Below are 16,479 nucleotides of genomic sequence, written 5' to 3' on the forward strand. Positions count from 1 at the left end.
CAAAAAGACTGAATGACTGGGTCACTTCTCTAGCAACCCTAGAAAATGTGCTTTTAATGAAAATATGTCTATCATTATTTGAATATGTTGGTAACCCGTTGTATAAAAGTGATAATGCCCTCAAAGCCGATGTTTGGAGGACATATTGGCACGGTTTGCTGGTCCTCGACTTTGTCTTGGGCCTAATAACACCCGTGCCAATATATCCTCCAAACACCGGCTTCTCGGGCATAATCACTTAAGTATAACAGGCAGGGTGGATGGTGATATTACTGCACAATCTGGCCTATTCACTGGAGATATGAACATACAGGTTGCACCCTAAAGATCCTGTAACACTCATAACTTTTATTGCTCTCATTATTCCAATAAATCTATACAATTTAGCAATATATATAGGATACAGGACTACAGAATAGCTGTAGTATTGCTGTAATATTGTATATTTTTTCTCTAGCACACTGCCGTTTGCCCCTTTACTTAGTTTGCTGCTGTCCTCCATTTTCCCACTTTTTCTTAAAAATGTTCTCTCCCCTTCACCTCTTTGTTGCTGTCCTACCGGTCTTATCATCCATCGTCTCCTTTCTGTTCTTTACATGTTTTCTCTTCTCACCTCCTTCCCTCCACTTCTCTCCTCTCTCCCCAGCCTCTGGACTATGAGAGTGTAGTGTTCCACACGCTGCTGATCAAGGTGGAGAACGAGGACCCCCTGGTGCCAGATGTGGGCTACGGCTCCAGCTCTACGGCCACCGTACACATCACTGTCCTGGACGTCAACGAGGGGCCCGTCTTCTTTCCCGACCCCCTCCAGGTCACTAAGATGGAGAACATCCCCCTGGGAAGTTTTGTGGCCTTGCTCAACGCCACCGACCCAGACGTTCTCCAATCACAGAGCATCAGGTGAGTGATCAGGTCATCAACCTCAGCCAGGAGTCCTGGCTTTGGTTGTAACCTGAATGTCATCTCATGGATATTGAGGTCCACACCGACTGTCAGCTTGACAACAATGAGCTGTGTCCAGGTCTGTTGATGTGCAGGAAATCTCATACGGCGTTGATTCCACAGATGTTCCTCACAGTTATTGATTGAATGTTGTCAAGGGGGACAATCAGGGTTCAACTTAGTTTGACAAACAACAATGATCTACAATGAATTTGTTCTTACCCTTTTAATCTTTATCCTCACTCACCTTCAGAGTTTGTCTATGGTGTTGAAAGAAAGAGATTCTTCACAGTGAGCTCCTCTATGTTAGTGTGACAAGGTGATTTAACAAAGACAACAAATCGGAAGCCATGACAGCACACCTCTTGGTTTCCAGACATCTCTCCATCTGTTCCGGCTCACACTTCTCTCCATCCCTCTATCCCTCAGTTGTCCCTCCCTGTCTGTCACCAGACACACTATAAATGGACATCTTATACATGTCAGCCAATCGCCTTCGCATAAAACTGCCTGTCTGGCTGTCAACTTTTTGTAAACACTCAAATTATTCCTCTGTCACCGGGGTGGCCTATTACTATAGAGGTGTGTTCAGGTTAACTGTTTTCACCACAGTCAAATCATACCTGGCCCACTTTAGAGCCTCATTAACTTTAACTGTGTAACACTCTAATCATTCCCACACTGTCTGTCTAGGAGGTCCATTACTTTGTGTGTAACAGTCAAATCGTTCCCTGGCAGCTCTGGAGAGCCATTAGGTGAACTTCTCTTGCTTTACAAGAGGGGAAAGTCGTGATTGCTTTATGGGCTTTTAGCACAGATTTACGCTCAATTTGTGATGCTCAAGTTAGCGAATGGTTGGTGTTACATAATAGTTAAAATAGTTTTATGTAAATATATCAGGCCATAAATGACCCCTGAAATAAAATGCACCAGATGATGACATTACAGCTACTATATGATTATTGTTTCTTGTAGTTTATGAGCAGTAAAACCTCCTCACTGTATTACAGCCAAATGCAATAGGTTGGCTTTACTGTATGTCGCCTGAGTAGGATTTTGCTAAACTCTGGGTTTGAATTATTCTCACTGTCCTGGTTTTGGTATTGCCCAGTTTGTAACGATGTGCGCTGAGAGTCGGGAAGCAAGTTCAGGGAGTGAATGTTTTAATAAATAAACGCAACATAATACAAACCAAGAACAACGCACAGACATGAAACAGAAATAATGACGCCTGGGGAAGGAACCAAAAGGAGTGACATATATAGTGCAGGTAATCTAGGAAGTAATAGAGTCCAGGTGAGTCTGACTATGTGCAGGTGCGCGTAACGATGGTGACAGGTGTGCGCCATAATGAGCAGCCTCGTGACTTAGAGGCTGGAGAGGGAGCACACGTCACACTCTGGATATGGGCCTAAATATGCATGTTTGGTGAAAAAGACCAACAAGCAGTAATGGTTCTTTCCATCCCCTCATTTCTTCTGAAGAGTTCTGATGTTGTTGGACCCTCTTTTCCTCCATTTATTCCTCTCCTTTTAGTCAATATTTATTTATCCTCTATTTCCTCCTTCAGTTGAAGCACTCATGCCCTTTTCTTTCATCATCTTTCAAAAACAGCTGATCCTCTTCCACATTTCACCTCTCCATCATACCCTCTCCTCATTTGCGCTCTCTGTTCTATATCGTTGGTACTTGGTCTTTCTCTATTCTATGCCATCCTTCCAACAGATGAAATGTACTAAATATTCTTTCATTCACTATAGGATTACGTGTCCTCCACTTCTTCGCTCTCATCCCTGAGTTAAATCCTGTCTTTTTCTCTCTGTTCCATGCACATATATAAAGGTTCATGGGATTTGATGTGTACTGTGTGGTGAGTGTGTTCTGGATGTTAGTGCAGACTGTGGGAGTGTACTGTGATCCTGTTATACAGGTCATTTTGATTTATTCAAGCCCATAGAAGAGTCTGTATTCCAGAAACTACACTCTTAGAAATAAATGTGTAGGGTTCTTCAAAGAACCCCCTTTATATGGTTTTACCTAGAACCCTCGATGAAGGGTTCAGTCTAGAAGCGTCTGTAAAGGGTTTTACCGAGAACCCTTTTATCTTTGGATGGTTCTTACTAAACTCAGAAAAAAAAAAAAACTCCTCTCACTGTCAATTGCATTTATTTTCACTGAGAACTCAACGAGCTGGTTTAAGCCACAGCATTTTATAGCAAAGTCCATCCTCCTTTAGTCTACATGACACACAACAGATGGTTCTACACCTGCATTGCTTGCTGTTTGGGGTTTAGGCTGGGTTTCTGTATAGCACTTTGTGACATCAGCTGATGTAAAAAAGGGCTTTATAAATACATTTGATTGATTGCTTGATTGATTGGAATGGGTCACAATGTTAAGATTTGTATGAAGATACTTAGAATTCACAGCAGACAGTATCTGCTGAACAAACAGTTAGCATTGTGTAGAGACCAGTGTCTGGCCCCGTAACTCCATACTGGAGCCATCTCCCCCAATAACTCATGCTCTGGAATGCGGTATCCCCAAAGACATCGCAAATCTCCTGTCAGTGTTATCTCCCAGAGGCCCACTTTCAGTTCACACAGACACAATAGAGTTATAAGAACCCTCTATTCTGTTGCATAAAACCATTTGATGTAGTAAAAGTATTATAACATAATCTTGTAATTTCCAACATACCCACCAGCCTTATTCAAATGTAATTCTTTATGACAGTACATTACATAGTGTATATCATAAGGTCTTTCTTTGAGGGCCTAGTTATACCCTAACATATTGGTGTTAGGAATCTCCTGGTTTGCAAAGTGATGTATAATTCCAATTGGATCGAGCCAGAGTTAGGATATCCAACAAGTGGAATTGTTAATCACCCGCCACCTGCATTCAGAATGATTGAATACTGAGAATACCTCAATCTAAACTGGAACAACCATCTCAATAACGGGTGCAATAAATCCAATTACTAACAAATTGGATTAGTTTAGAAAACTGTATGTTATTTATCTTTGTGTAGCATAACATTTATCAACCAATCAATGTACATGCAAAAACACATATACAGTTTTACAGTAAACCAAACAATTCAGAAGATCTCCCTGCAATAGAGCATGCTGGGAAATATTATATATGGTTCTATGTAGAACCCTTCTTGCCTTCCAAAGAATTCTTCCCTTTCTTCCAAAAACTGTTCTTAGGATGTTAAAGGTCCTAGCTAGAACCATTTGACTTCACCATTTGACCAAAAAGTGTTGTTCTGATCAAAACGATTCTTGGTAGAACCCTATCCCTCTGCAAATAACCCGTTTGGAACCCTTTTTTCTAAGATTGGACTTACCTATGGCGTAGTCTTCTTACAAGTGGCCTGCTTCTTACTACCTCGCTCTCTTCCTCTCTCTCTTGTATCTGTTTCTCTCTCTATCGGGCTCTTTTGTGTCTTTTGATCACCTTTTGCCAGTGAAACAGATTTTGAAGTGCCATAGCCTTAACCTAAGGCCAGAGGAGAATGAGAACAGGGGAAGACGTTGTGAGCTGGAGATGGAGATGGGGGAAGAGTATATAGAGAGCAGTGACAGAGAAAAATGGGGAGAAAGCAGCACATACGTGTTCTGAGTTCCTACTAGTTGTTCTCCCCACTATTCTAAGGAGGAATGACTGAATGTTGACTAATTTGTAAAATAATCAAAGAAGGCTGATGAACTACTAATACGTCTATTCAGATAGTATGTGCAAAGACTAAAGATCAGCCTTCAAAACCATTTTTCTTTTTCAGTAGTCCTACCTTGAAACCAATGTTAATTGTGGATCCATCACATTCCCTGATCATTTTCAAAGACTGAGCCTGCTGGATGTTGTTCCATACGAGCTAGAACAAGAATGCGTCGTGCAGAAGGAACAGGGTTCCCATTGATCTCGTTGCCTCACTCTTGTTCTTCCCTTGATGATTTGGAGGAAGTCTAATTCTGAAGATGTAATTAACAGCTATGATAAAAGCTGTTCACAAGACTAGCAAACGCTGAGTAGATTCAACCTGAGCCCAATGGAACTATAAATAGTGCTTTTTGATGTGGCTAACAGCATTCATTAGAGTCATATTGTGTCTGATACAGTGAGTAATGGAAGATGAGCTTCTGCATCTTACTCCTTAGGAGAGGTAAGTGCTGTAGAAGCTATACGGATTGTGTAATGAACACTCATGGGAAATTAGGAAAATCGTGTCAGCCAATTCCGTCAGCCATGATCCATAAAAATACAGAACAATAATACTACACTTATTCTTTATGTCAGTGTTCATCTGCTCTACCTCTCTAACTTTTATTAATCAGATAGTATAACGCCACTGTCTGATGAAATAGAACAACATTTTTGCAAATTGTAACTTTTTTACATTTATTAAAAGCAATAACTCCCCTTAATGTTGTCTGAACATTTCATGACTCTAGGACCAAGAACATGTATTGAAAATAGCTTCTGAAGTTTCATAATTGTATGTTTGTTAATGGGAAAAATATGGTCATTTTTTCAACTTCCTGAAAAGATTAGGTTTTCATCAGACAGCAATGATATATTTGATTGAATTTGTGAATCTAAAGAACAGTGTCACACTGTATTTTATAGGGGTGAATATGCAATACAAGTCTAACTGAATCGACAGGTTGGCAAATATTATGTTAACATAATAAAAAGTATGCTTTGGACTTTATTCATGTTTTTGCTGATCTGATGCTCTTCTTTCTCTTGTCCGCCAGGCGGTTTGTAAGGTAGAGTTGGCCCTGAGTAAGGGGAGCCTTGCTTTAAAGGATTCCTCAGGAACATCACAAATATAGATACACAATTGGAATTCTGGGATACATAGCGGAGTGAAGGGAGAGGGAATGGGAAGTGAGAGCCTGGCAAACTTTTCCACAGATCTTTTTAGTTTGGTGTTTTGTTTGATGTGTGTGTGTGCTGTTTTTCGTGTGGTTGTTTTCTAGTGATTTTGAGGAAGAAATATCCTGGAAGAAGGTACATTTTGTTGACTTGAGTATTGACATACAGTACGGCCAGCACCTCCGCTTGCATCTTGTCTGCACTTTACTGAATATCATCAGTATGTACTTTAAATACTTACTTTGAATCAATAATACGTATTACAAGCTACAGAATGATAACCGTATTTGCACCTAATATGACCCACATAAAGTCCTAGCTTAGTTCTGCCTAAAGTTCAATTTATTGGATTAAATGAATTTATAAGAATCAACTTAATCACATTCACCCCAGCCTCCTGCCAGCCAGACTGAAAGGAAGTCCAAGCAGCCCAGACAACCCTCAGTGGAATCATGCAAAGAACCAACTCCTCTGCCTTAGACAGACCAGCTCCTATCCCTTAACCCATATCATTTTAAAAGACATAGTTGGTTTGTTTTTTCCTCCCTTGAAAGTACAAACGGCGTCTCAAACAGAACAACTTATCCATAATTTAAAATTTCACCTCTCTTTTGCCATATCAAATTAAAAGTGCTGAGGCTTTAAAGGAGTGGAAGGCGAGTAAGAGGCAGCGGCATGAAGAGACGTTAAGGAAGGAGGAGGAAGATGGAGAGCGGAGAGAGATGGATGTAGTTGGAGAGACCATGTGAAGGAGAGGTGTATGAGCAGCGTAAAGGCCCTTATCTGACAAGGTCAGACAGGGTGATAACATGTCTCTCTCACCCTCTCCTCAGCACTGCTAAGTCTGACTCCCCCTCCATGCAGTCAACACACACACACACACACACACACACACACACACACACACACACACACACACACACACACACACACACACAGAGAGAGAGACACGTCATACACTGATCTACTGGAACTAGTCAACAGGGGCAAATCTACAGCTGTACAAGACTACAATAAGCTCTGTAATAAACGCTGAACTCAGATGTGTTTGTCGTGACACATCACATGAGGGCAGACAGATACTGTATAACCTTATGATATAGTTATCCTATTGGGACTCCGTTTGCTTTCTGTGGTGCTGCTTTTGTTCGTTTCAGAGACATGGGATTATGTAATGGACTATGTAGAAAGACCCCCCGAGACCTGTATGTGTGTCAGTGTGTCTGTGGTCCTGTACATGTTGACCCAGTTGAGAGCTGTGAAACAGGAAGGCCAGCTGCAGGATGACAGACCGCCCTGTACTGGACCTGCTACCAGGCATTCTGCTGATGTGGTGCAGCTCCAGTGGCTCTCACACCATCTGAACATTCTTAATGACACTGTTGTCACTCCACAGGAAGGGCTGCCCACCTGGAGTGACATCTTTGGAACTCTCTTTCCTGGAACTATTCCAGGAAAGTCCCGCACTGTTTTATCATGGCTGAAGAGTAGATAGTATTTACCCATATTCTTCAGGCACATGCAAATAGTACCAGTACTCTGTAGCTCAAGACAATGCATGTAGTTTGTGCTTTTTGGATGGTCTTAGAAGAAGAACTGGGTAATGGGGACCTGGCTTTAATTGCCCTTAGGAGTTGTTCTCCTGCAGTGGCATTCTTCAGAGAGCTTTTCTTTAATCGTTCTTTCTTTCATCATGTTCTTGTCCATTCTTTATTTTCATCATGTTCCTTTTTGAGACGGTGAACATTGTCAACTTCAAGACAGTGTCATAATAGTGCAGATGTCTCGGTGGTGCATCTTGCCATTTTATATTGCCAAATGTAGTATGGCGCCGGAGCAGAAGGCAGAAGTTTTACGTGCCCCCAACCGATTGTTTTTTTTCCGTTTATCTGCGTTGTTTGTAACTTCTTTTTTTACTATTTTTGTACATAATGTTGCCTCTACCATCTCTTATGACCGAAAAGAACTTCTGGACATCAGGACTGCGATTACTCACCACGGACTAGCAGAATCCTTTTTCTTCTTTCATGACTCTGACGAGCCCTAGGAGAAGGATATATGGCTCCCTCTGGAACAGGCCCCGACCACAGTGATCTGCGTGAAGAGGAGGTGGAGAAAGAGAGGTCGGAGGGCGGGCTGCCTTCTGAGGAGTCTGAGGCGATCGAATAAACCCCCACCCCCCTCAATTCTGCTAGCAAATCTTTGGACAATAAAATGGCCGAGTTATTGGGAAGATTAAACTACCAATGGGACATTAAAACTGTAACACGGAGTCGTGGCTGAACGACGACAATACCAACATACAGCTGTCTGGTTATACGATGTCCCGGCAGTATAGAACAGCGCCGTCTGGTAAGACAAGGGGTGGCGGTCTATGTATTTTTGTTAACAACAGCTGGTGCACGATATCTCTGGAAGTCTCGAGCTATGGCTCGCCTGAAGTGGAGTTTCTCATGATAAGCTGCAGACCACATTACCTACCGCGAGAGTTTTCATCTATAGTCTTTGTAGCTGTTTACATACCACCACAGTCAGAGGCTGGCACTAAGATAGCGTTGAATGAGGTATAATCCACCATAAGCAAACAAGAAAACGCTCACCCAGAGGCGGCACTCCACATAGCCGGGGACTTTAATGTAGGGAAACTAAAATCAGTTTTACCAAATTTTTATCAGATAATGTGCAACCAAAGGGAAAAGAACTCTGAACCACCTACACGCCACACACAGAGATACATACAAAGCACTCCCTCACCTCCATTTGGCAAATCTGACCATAATTCCATCCTCCTGATTCCTTCTTACAAGTAACAATTAAAGCAGGAAGCACCAGTGACTAGATCAATAAAAAAGTGTCAGATGAAGCAAATGCTAAGCTACAGGACTGTTTTGTCAGCACAGACTGGAATATGTTCCGGGTTTCCTCCAATGGCATTGAGGAGTATACCACATCTGTCATTGGCTTCATCAATAAGTGCATCGATGACGCCGTCCCCACAGTGACCGTACGTACATACCCCAACCTACCAGACGAGCTAAACTACTGCTATGCTCGCTTCGAGGCAAATAATGAAACATGCATGAGAGCACCAGCTGTACCGGAAGCCTGTGTGATCACGCTCTCCGAAGCCGATGTGAGTAAGATCTTTAGAAAGATCAACATTCACAAGGCCGCAGGGCCAGATGGATTACCAGGACATGTACTGCATGCGCTGACCAACTAGCAAGTGTCTTCACTGACATTTTCAACCTCTCCCTGTCCGAGTCTGTAATACCAACATGTTTTAAGCAGACAACCATAGTGCCTGTGCCCAAGAACACTAAGGTAACCTGCCTAAATTACTACCGACCTGTAGCACTATGGTCCCAGAAACCCTAGACCCACTCCAATTTGCATACTACCCCAACAGATGCACAGATGATGCAGTCTCTATTGCACTCCACACTGCCCTTTCCCACCTGGACAAAATTAACACCTATCTGAGAATGCTATTCATTAACTACAGCTCAGCGTTCAACACCATAGTGCCCTCAATGCTCAACAATAAGCTAAGGACCCTGGGACTAAACACCTCCATCTGCACCTGGATACTGGACTTCCTGACGGGCCGCCTCCAGGTGGTAAGGGTAGGTAACAACACATCCGCCATGCTGATCCTCAACACAGGGGCCCCTCAGGGGTGCGTGCTCAGCCCCCACCTGTACTCTCTGTTCACTCATGACTGCGCGGCCAGGCACGACTCCAACACCATCATTAAATTTGCTGATGACACAACAGTGGTAGGCCTGATCACCGACAACAACGAGACAGCCTATAGAGAGGAGGTCAGAGACCTGGCTGTGTGGAGCCAGGACAACAACCTCGTCCTCGATGTGATCAAGACAAAGGAGATGATTGTGGACCACAGGAAAAAGAGAACCGAACACGCCACCATTCTCATCGACGGAGCTGCAGTGAAGCAGGTTGAGAGCTTCAAGTTCCTTGGTGTCCACGTCACCAACAAACTAACATGGTCCAAGCACACCATGACAGTCATGAAGCGGGCATGACAAAACCAATCCCCCTCAGGAAACTGAAAATATTTGGCATGGGTCCTCAGATCCTAATAAGGTTCTACAGCTGCACCATCGAGAGCATCCTGACTGGTTGCATCACTGCCTGGTATGGCAACTGCTTGGCCTCCAAACGCAAGGCACTACAGAGGGTAGTGCGCACGGCCCAGTACATCACTCGGGCCAAGCTTCCTGTCATCCAGGACCTCTATACCAGGCAGTGTCAGAGGAAGGCCCTAAAAATTGTCAAAGACTCCATCCACCCTAGCCATAGACTGTTCTCTCTGCCACCACACGGCAAGTGGTACTGGAGTGCCAAGTCTAGGTCCAAGAAGCTTCTAAACAGCTTCTACCCCCAAGCCATAAGACTCCTGAACATCTAGTCAAATGGCTACCCAGACTACTCGCATTGTCCCCCTCTCCACGCCTCCCCTCTCCACACCACTGCCACTCTCTGTTGTCATCTATGCATAGTCACTTTAACTATACCTACATGTACATACTACCTCAACTAACCTGTGCCCCCACACATTGACTCTGTACCGCCCCCCCCCCCCTGTATATATTGTTATTTTTTTACTGCTGCTCTTTAATTACATCTTACTTTTATCCGTATTTTTTTAAACTGCACTGTCGGTTAGGGGCTCATAAGTAAGCATTTCACTGTAAGGTCTACACCTGTTGTATTCGGCGCATGTGACTGATACATTTGATTTGATTTTTGAGTGTTTCTCATGTCCTTTTGTGTATTAAATCAGATATGAAACCTGCTCCTCTGATTTTCCCTGCTCTCTTTATGGACGAGAGCCTACAGATGAGTGGGGGAGTTCTGGTGGTTAGGATAAGTACTAGAGAAAGTAGATGGACAGCTCAGGGAAACTCCCTAAGATGAATGAGGGAAGGGTAAAAAAAGGAGCGATAAGGGTAGAGTTGGATGGAGGAATAGAAACAGAGGTTTTGGGAGAGGATGGAGAGTGAAGGGGAGGTTGGTAATGAGAGAGAGGGTTGAGGAGAGAGAGGAATAAGTGGGAGGAATAGTGAAAAAGGGATGGAAAGAGAGTTATACAGTGAGAGAGGTATGCGCGGGTGGATGGCTGTGTTTAATAATGCAATAGTGCTATCTACAGCCAACTATAATTAATGGAACCTGTGCTCTGATGGGTTCCTAGAGGAACGTACAGTCTGGTCATGCCGTACCCCAGAGTTGCAGGAATAGAGACCTTTCAAAAACCACAAAATATCTGCTTCCTACATATCAGATTTACCATGGTGCAGAACCATTACTCTTGTAGGAGGTTGTTGTGGCATCAACCGAAGGGAGAAACCAGGATAAGTGCTTTGACCTTTGAGACAGCCGCAACTTCTAAAAGGTTTCAAGTGTAGTTGACTGTTCTGGAGAAGCTTTGCTGTTCTCTTGGTATTACCCATCATCATACTTATGTTGTTGTTTAAGAACACTGTCACATTGTTACTCTGGGATCATGTCCCTGACTATCAGGTGTATCCTTTCTAACAGCTCTGTCAGCCCCCGCCACCTTTCTCTTCTCTTTTTGTTCCTGATATATTCTTCCTTCTGGGTTGATTGAAGGCAGATTGTAGACCAATCAGTTGTGTACTTTAGTTTCTCATTTTAGATTCAAAGTAATGGAGTGCCAAATATGTGGAGGGGGAAGGCTAAAGACACATAACCATGATTCCATGAGATAATTAAAACAATCCCAAATGTGCCAAGAGGAAGAGAGAGAGACTGCGCTGCAAGGCCTCACTGAAGCGCAGATAAATTGCTTTTCTCCATGTTAATTACAGGGTTATGATTTTCAGGTGATGCAAAGAGCTACGTTTTGTGCTTTATTATGATCATAACTGTCATTTGATGTGTTGCGTTGCTCAGGCATGATAATTTATGGAAATGTGCTACAGTGGCTGCTATTACCCTCACAGAGATGGGTGTGCGTGGACTTGTCTGTGTCTTGTGTGTGTGGTTCATTCATCCTCTCTGTCGCTGTCATTTTTGCTTAGGGGACCTGATGGTGGAGGTGCCACTGAGCTGAGAAGCCTGAGCTGAGAGGCCTCTATCTAAATGACTGTAGAGTATTAGACCAGGAGAGAGGGAAATACTACCCTTCTTAATGAGTTAATTGAAACACTGGGAGAGTGCCTTCTTGAGCTCCAACTTTAAAGCTGATATTCCAGGCTGTGATCGTGTCACTTGAAATGATAAATAGGAGTGAGATCAGAGCAAACTGATTCCCCCCTAGCCTGTGACTGCAGCAGTGATAGTGGTACTGACTAAGGTGAGTTTACTGCTCTGTGAGCTCAGTCCCACTGTGTATCAAAGACGCATCTTCCCCTGACTCTAATGTACTGTATCAACTGTTTGTTTCTATTATCTCTGTGGTATCTGTGCTGTAGTCTATTCTACCTCCCAGTCCCAGTGTATTAGTGGCCGTCCTGGACTGGAGAGAGAAGGTTGGGTGGGTTGGTAAGTGGGGTCCTCTCCTATCAGACCCTGAATGATGGATGTGGAGTGACAGCCAGTGTCAACAAGGCCTTAATGAATAGCAGACCCAAACGATGCCTGGTGCGACGCATGGTGGCGGTACTGACACACAAGATGCTCTGACTCCCTCTGTCACTGCACCAAATACCTTGGTTTCAGACTCTTAGCTATCCCTACACCTCTGAAGACTCTGCCACTTCCATGCCAGTCGGAAGACCTTTTAACCTTGATAATCACTCCTCAACATTGTTACAGCACCCCCGCCCGCTCCCTTTATTGTCACTGCCCCCCTATCCCAACCCCCCACACATATTTTATTGTCACAACCTGTCACGTGTGCTCCCTCTCCAGCCTCCAGGTCACCAGGCTGCTCGTTAGGGTGCACACCGGTCACCAGCGTTAGGCGCATAATGACACTCACCTGTACTCCATCAGCTCCTTGATTACCTGCCCTATATATGCCACTCCCTTTGGTTTCTTCCCCAGTCGTCATCCAGTCGTCATTGTTTCTGTTCTATGTCAGTGCCCTGTTCGTGTGTGTTTTGTTCTTCCATTTGTTACATTTTTTCACTCCCTGAACTTGCTTCCCGACTTTCAGCGTACATCGGTACACCCCCCCTACACTACTGGGTGCTAATTCTGTATAAACATGCTTTTATTTGTAAAAAAAGAAGAACAAGTGGTGTTCAAATGTCAAATTATAAAATGAAACATCTCCAAAAATACCCAATAAAGTAATTTGAAAAATAAAAATAAATAAAAAATACAAGTAATAAAGTGTAGTAAAAAGAAGAGTGTGATGTTCTGTGGTGTGTACAGTTGAAGTCAGAAGTTTACATACACTTAGGTTGGAGTCATTAACACTCGTTTTTCAACCACACCACAAATTTCTTGTTAATTAACTTCTTATGGCTGCAGTCCCGTTAACGGGATCGATATGACAACAGCCAGTCGAAGTGCAGGGCGCCAAATTCAAAAAACAGCAATCTCATAACTAAAATTCCTCAGACATTCATGTGTCTTATATCATTTTAAAGGTAATCTTGTTGTTAATCCCACCAAAGTGTCCAATTTCAAATAGGCTTTTCAGCGAAAGCACTACAAACGATTATGTTAGGTCACCACAAAACCACAATAACCACAGCCATTTCTTCCAGCTAAAGATAGCTTTCACAAAAACCAGAATAGAGATAACTAACGTTCGATTATTTTCATCAGATGACACTCATAGGACTTCATGTTACACAATACATGCATGTTTTGTTTGATTAAGTTCCTATTTATATAAAAAAATCTGAGTTTACATTGAGGTGTTAGATTCACTAGTTGCAAAAACATCAAGTGACTTTGCATAGCCACATCGTTTCAACAGAAATACTCAACATAAATATAAATGATAATACAAGTAATACACATAGAATTATAGATATACCTCTCCTTAATGCAACCGCTGTGTCAGATTTCAAAAAGACTTTACGGAAATATAAACCATGCAATAATCTGAGACGGAGCTCAGATGATTAGCCAAATTAGCCACCGTGTTGGACTCCAGAAAAACCAGAAAATTCATGATAAATGTTTCCTTACCTTTGATGAATTCATCAGAATGCAGTCTTAGGAATCCCAGGTCCACAATAAATGCTTGATTTGTTCGTTCATGTCCGTTATTTATGTCAAATTAGCTACTTTCGATTGTTTACCAAATATCCTAACCAAAGTCTCAAAGCGTGACCACTATAATGTGACGAAATGTCCAAACGTTCCGTTACAGTCGGTAGAAACATGGCAAACGATGTACTGAATCAATCTTTAGAATGTTGTTAACATACATCTTGAATAACGTTCCAACCGGAGAATTAAATCGACTTCAATTGAGAGAAGGAACAGAGCTCACTCTCACGTGAACGCGCCAGTTCAATGCGTGGTCACCTCATGGCAGCGATGACTCATTCCTGTCTCCTTCGAATCCCCTTCAAATTAGAGTCATCAGACTAAATTCTATTGACTGTTGACATCTAGTGGAAGCCATAGGAAGTGAAAACCCATCCATATCTCTCTTTATATTCAATGAGAGCTTGGTTGAAAATATGGCACCCCCAGAAAAAATCCAAACAGGAAGTGGAACTTCTCAGGTTTTTGCCTGCCATATGAGTTCTGTTAATCTCACATACTTAATTCAAACAGTTTTATAAACTTTAGAGTGTTTTCTATCCAATACTAATAATAATATGCATATATTAGCAACTGAGACTGAGGAGCTGGCCGTTTACAATGGGCCCCTTTCATCCAAGCTACTCAATACTGCCCCTTCGGCCAAAATACTTTTTTAACTTCTCTGGGATATGTGGGACGATAACGTCCCACTTGGCCAAAAGCCAGTAAAAATGCTGAGCGCCAAATTCAAATAAATTACTATAAAAATCTAACTATCATGAAATCACACGAGACACCAAATTAAAGCTACACTTGTTGTGAATCCAGTCAACATGTCTGTTTTCAAAAAGGATTATGATTATGTTAGGTCAGTACATAGCCACAGAAAAACACAGCCATTTTTCCAGCCAAAGAGAGGAGTAACAAAAAGCAGAAGAGATAAAAGGAATCACTAACCTTTGATGATCTTCATCAGATGACAGTCATAGGATTTGATGTTACACAATACATGTATGTTTTGTTCGGTAAAGTTCATATTTATATCCAAAAATCTGAGTTTAGGCGGGACGCTACTGTCTCACTTGGCCAAAAGCCAGAGAAAATACAGAGCGCCAAATTCAAATAAATTACCATAAAAATCTAACTTTCATTAAATCACACATGAAAGATACTAAATTAAAGCTACACTGGTTGTGAATTCAAATAGGCTTTTCGGCGAAAGCAAACGATGCTATTATCTGAGTTAGCACCATAGTAAACAAAGAGAGAGAAGCATATTTCAACCCTGCAGGCGCGACACAAAATGCAGAAATAAAAAATATAATTCATGCCTTACCTTTGACGAGCTTCTGTTGTTGGCACTCCAATATGTCCCATAAACATCACAAATGGTGCTTTTGTTCGATTAATTCTGGCGATATATATCAAAAATGTCATTTTATTTGGTGCGTTTGATCCAGAAAAACACCGGTTCCAACTTGTGAAACGTGAATACAAAATATCTTAAAAGTTACCTGTAAACTTTGCCAAAACATTTCAAACTACATTTGTAATACAACTTTAGGTATTTTTTAAAAATGTATTATTATTTTTTTTTTATTGTAATCCCCTTTTCTCCCCAATTTTCGTGGTATCCAATTGCTAGTAATTACTATCTTGTCTCATCGCTACAACTCCCGTACGGGCTCGGGAGAGACGAAGGTCGAAAGCCATGCGTCCTCCGAGGCACAACCCAACCAAGCCGCACTGCTTCTTAACACAGCGCGCCTCCAACCCGGAAGCCAGCCGCACCAATGTGTCGGAGGAAACACAGTGTACCTGGCCCCCTTGGTTAGCGCGCACTTCGCCCGGCACGCCACAGGAGTCGCTGGAGCGCGATGAGACAAGGATATGTCTACCGGCCAAACCCTCCCTAACCCGGACGACGCTAGGCCAATTGTGCGTCGCCCCACGGACCTCCCGGTCGCGGCCGGCTGCGACAGAGCCTGGGCGCGAACTTTAGGTATTTTTTAACGTAAATAATCGATAAAATTGAAGACGGGATGATCTTTGTTCAATACAGGATTAAAACAAACTGTAGCTAGCCTTCTGTTCATGCGCCTCTAACAAACAGGTCACTTCGAGTGACCCTCAATCAAGATGGCCGTACTTCTTCATTACACAAAGGAAAAACCCTCAACCAATTTCTAAAGACTGTTGACATCCAGTGGAAGCGGTAGGAACTGCAAGAAGGTCAATTGGAAATCTGTATTCCCAATGAAAATCCATTGAAAAGAGAGTGACCTCAACAACAAAAAAATCGGAATGGTTTGTCCTCTGGGTTTCGCCTGCTAAATAAGTTATGTTATACTCACAGACATGATTCAAACAGTTTTAGAAACTTCAGAGTGTTTTCTATCCAAATCTACTAATAATATGCATATCTTATATTCTGGGGATGAGTAG

General features: G+C 42.5%; 1 protein-coding gene across 1 annotated transcript in view; it reads left to right on the forward strand.

The window, feature by feature from the left end:
* Positions 1 to 16,479, forward strand: part of cdh13 (cadherin 13, H-cadherin (heart)) — a 570,143-nt gene that overhangs the window by 464,176 nt on the left and 89,488 nt on the right. Inside the window, exon 10 of the mRNA XM_055934321.1 lies at positions 647 to 900. Coding sequence (XP_055790296.1) covers positions 647 to 900 — 254 coding nt within the window. The remainder of the gene's footprint in view (positions 1 to 646; positions 901 to 16,479) is intronic.

This window comes from Salvelinus fontinalis, chromosome 9 (assembly GCF_029448725.1).
Source record: "Salvelinus fontinalis isolate EN_2023a chromosome 9, ASM2944872v1, whole genome shotgun sequence".
Taxonomy (NCBI): Eukaryota; Metazoa; Chordata; class Actinopteri; order Salmoniformes; family Salmonidae; genus Salvelinus; species Salvelinus fontinalis.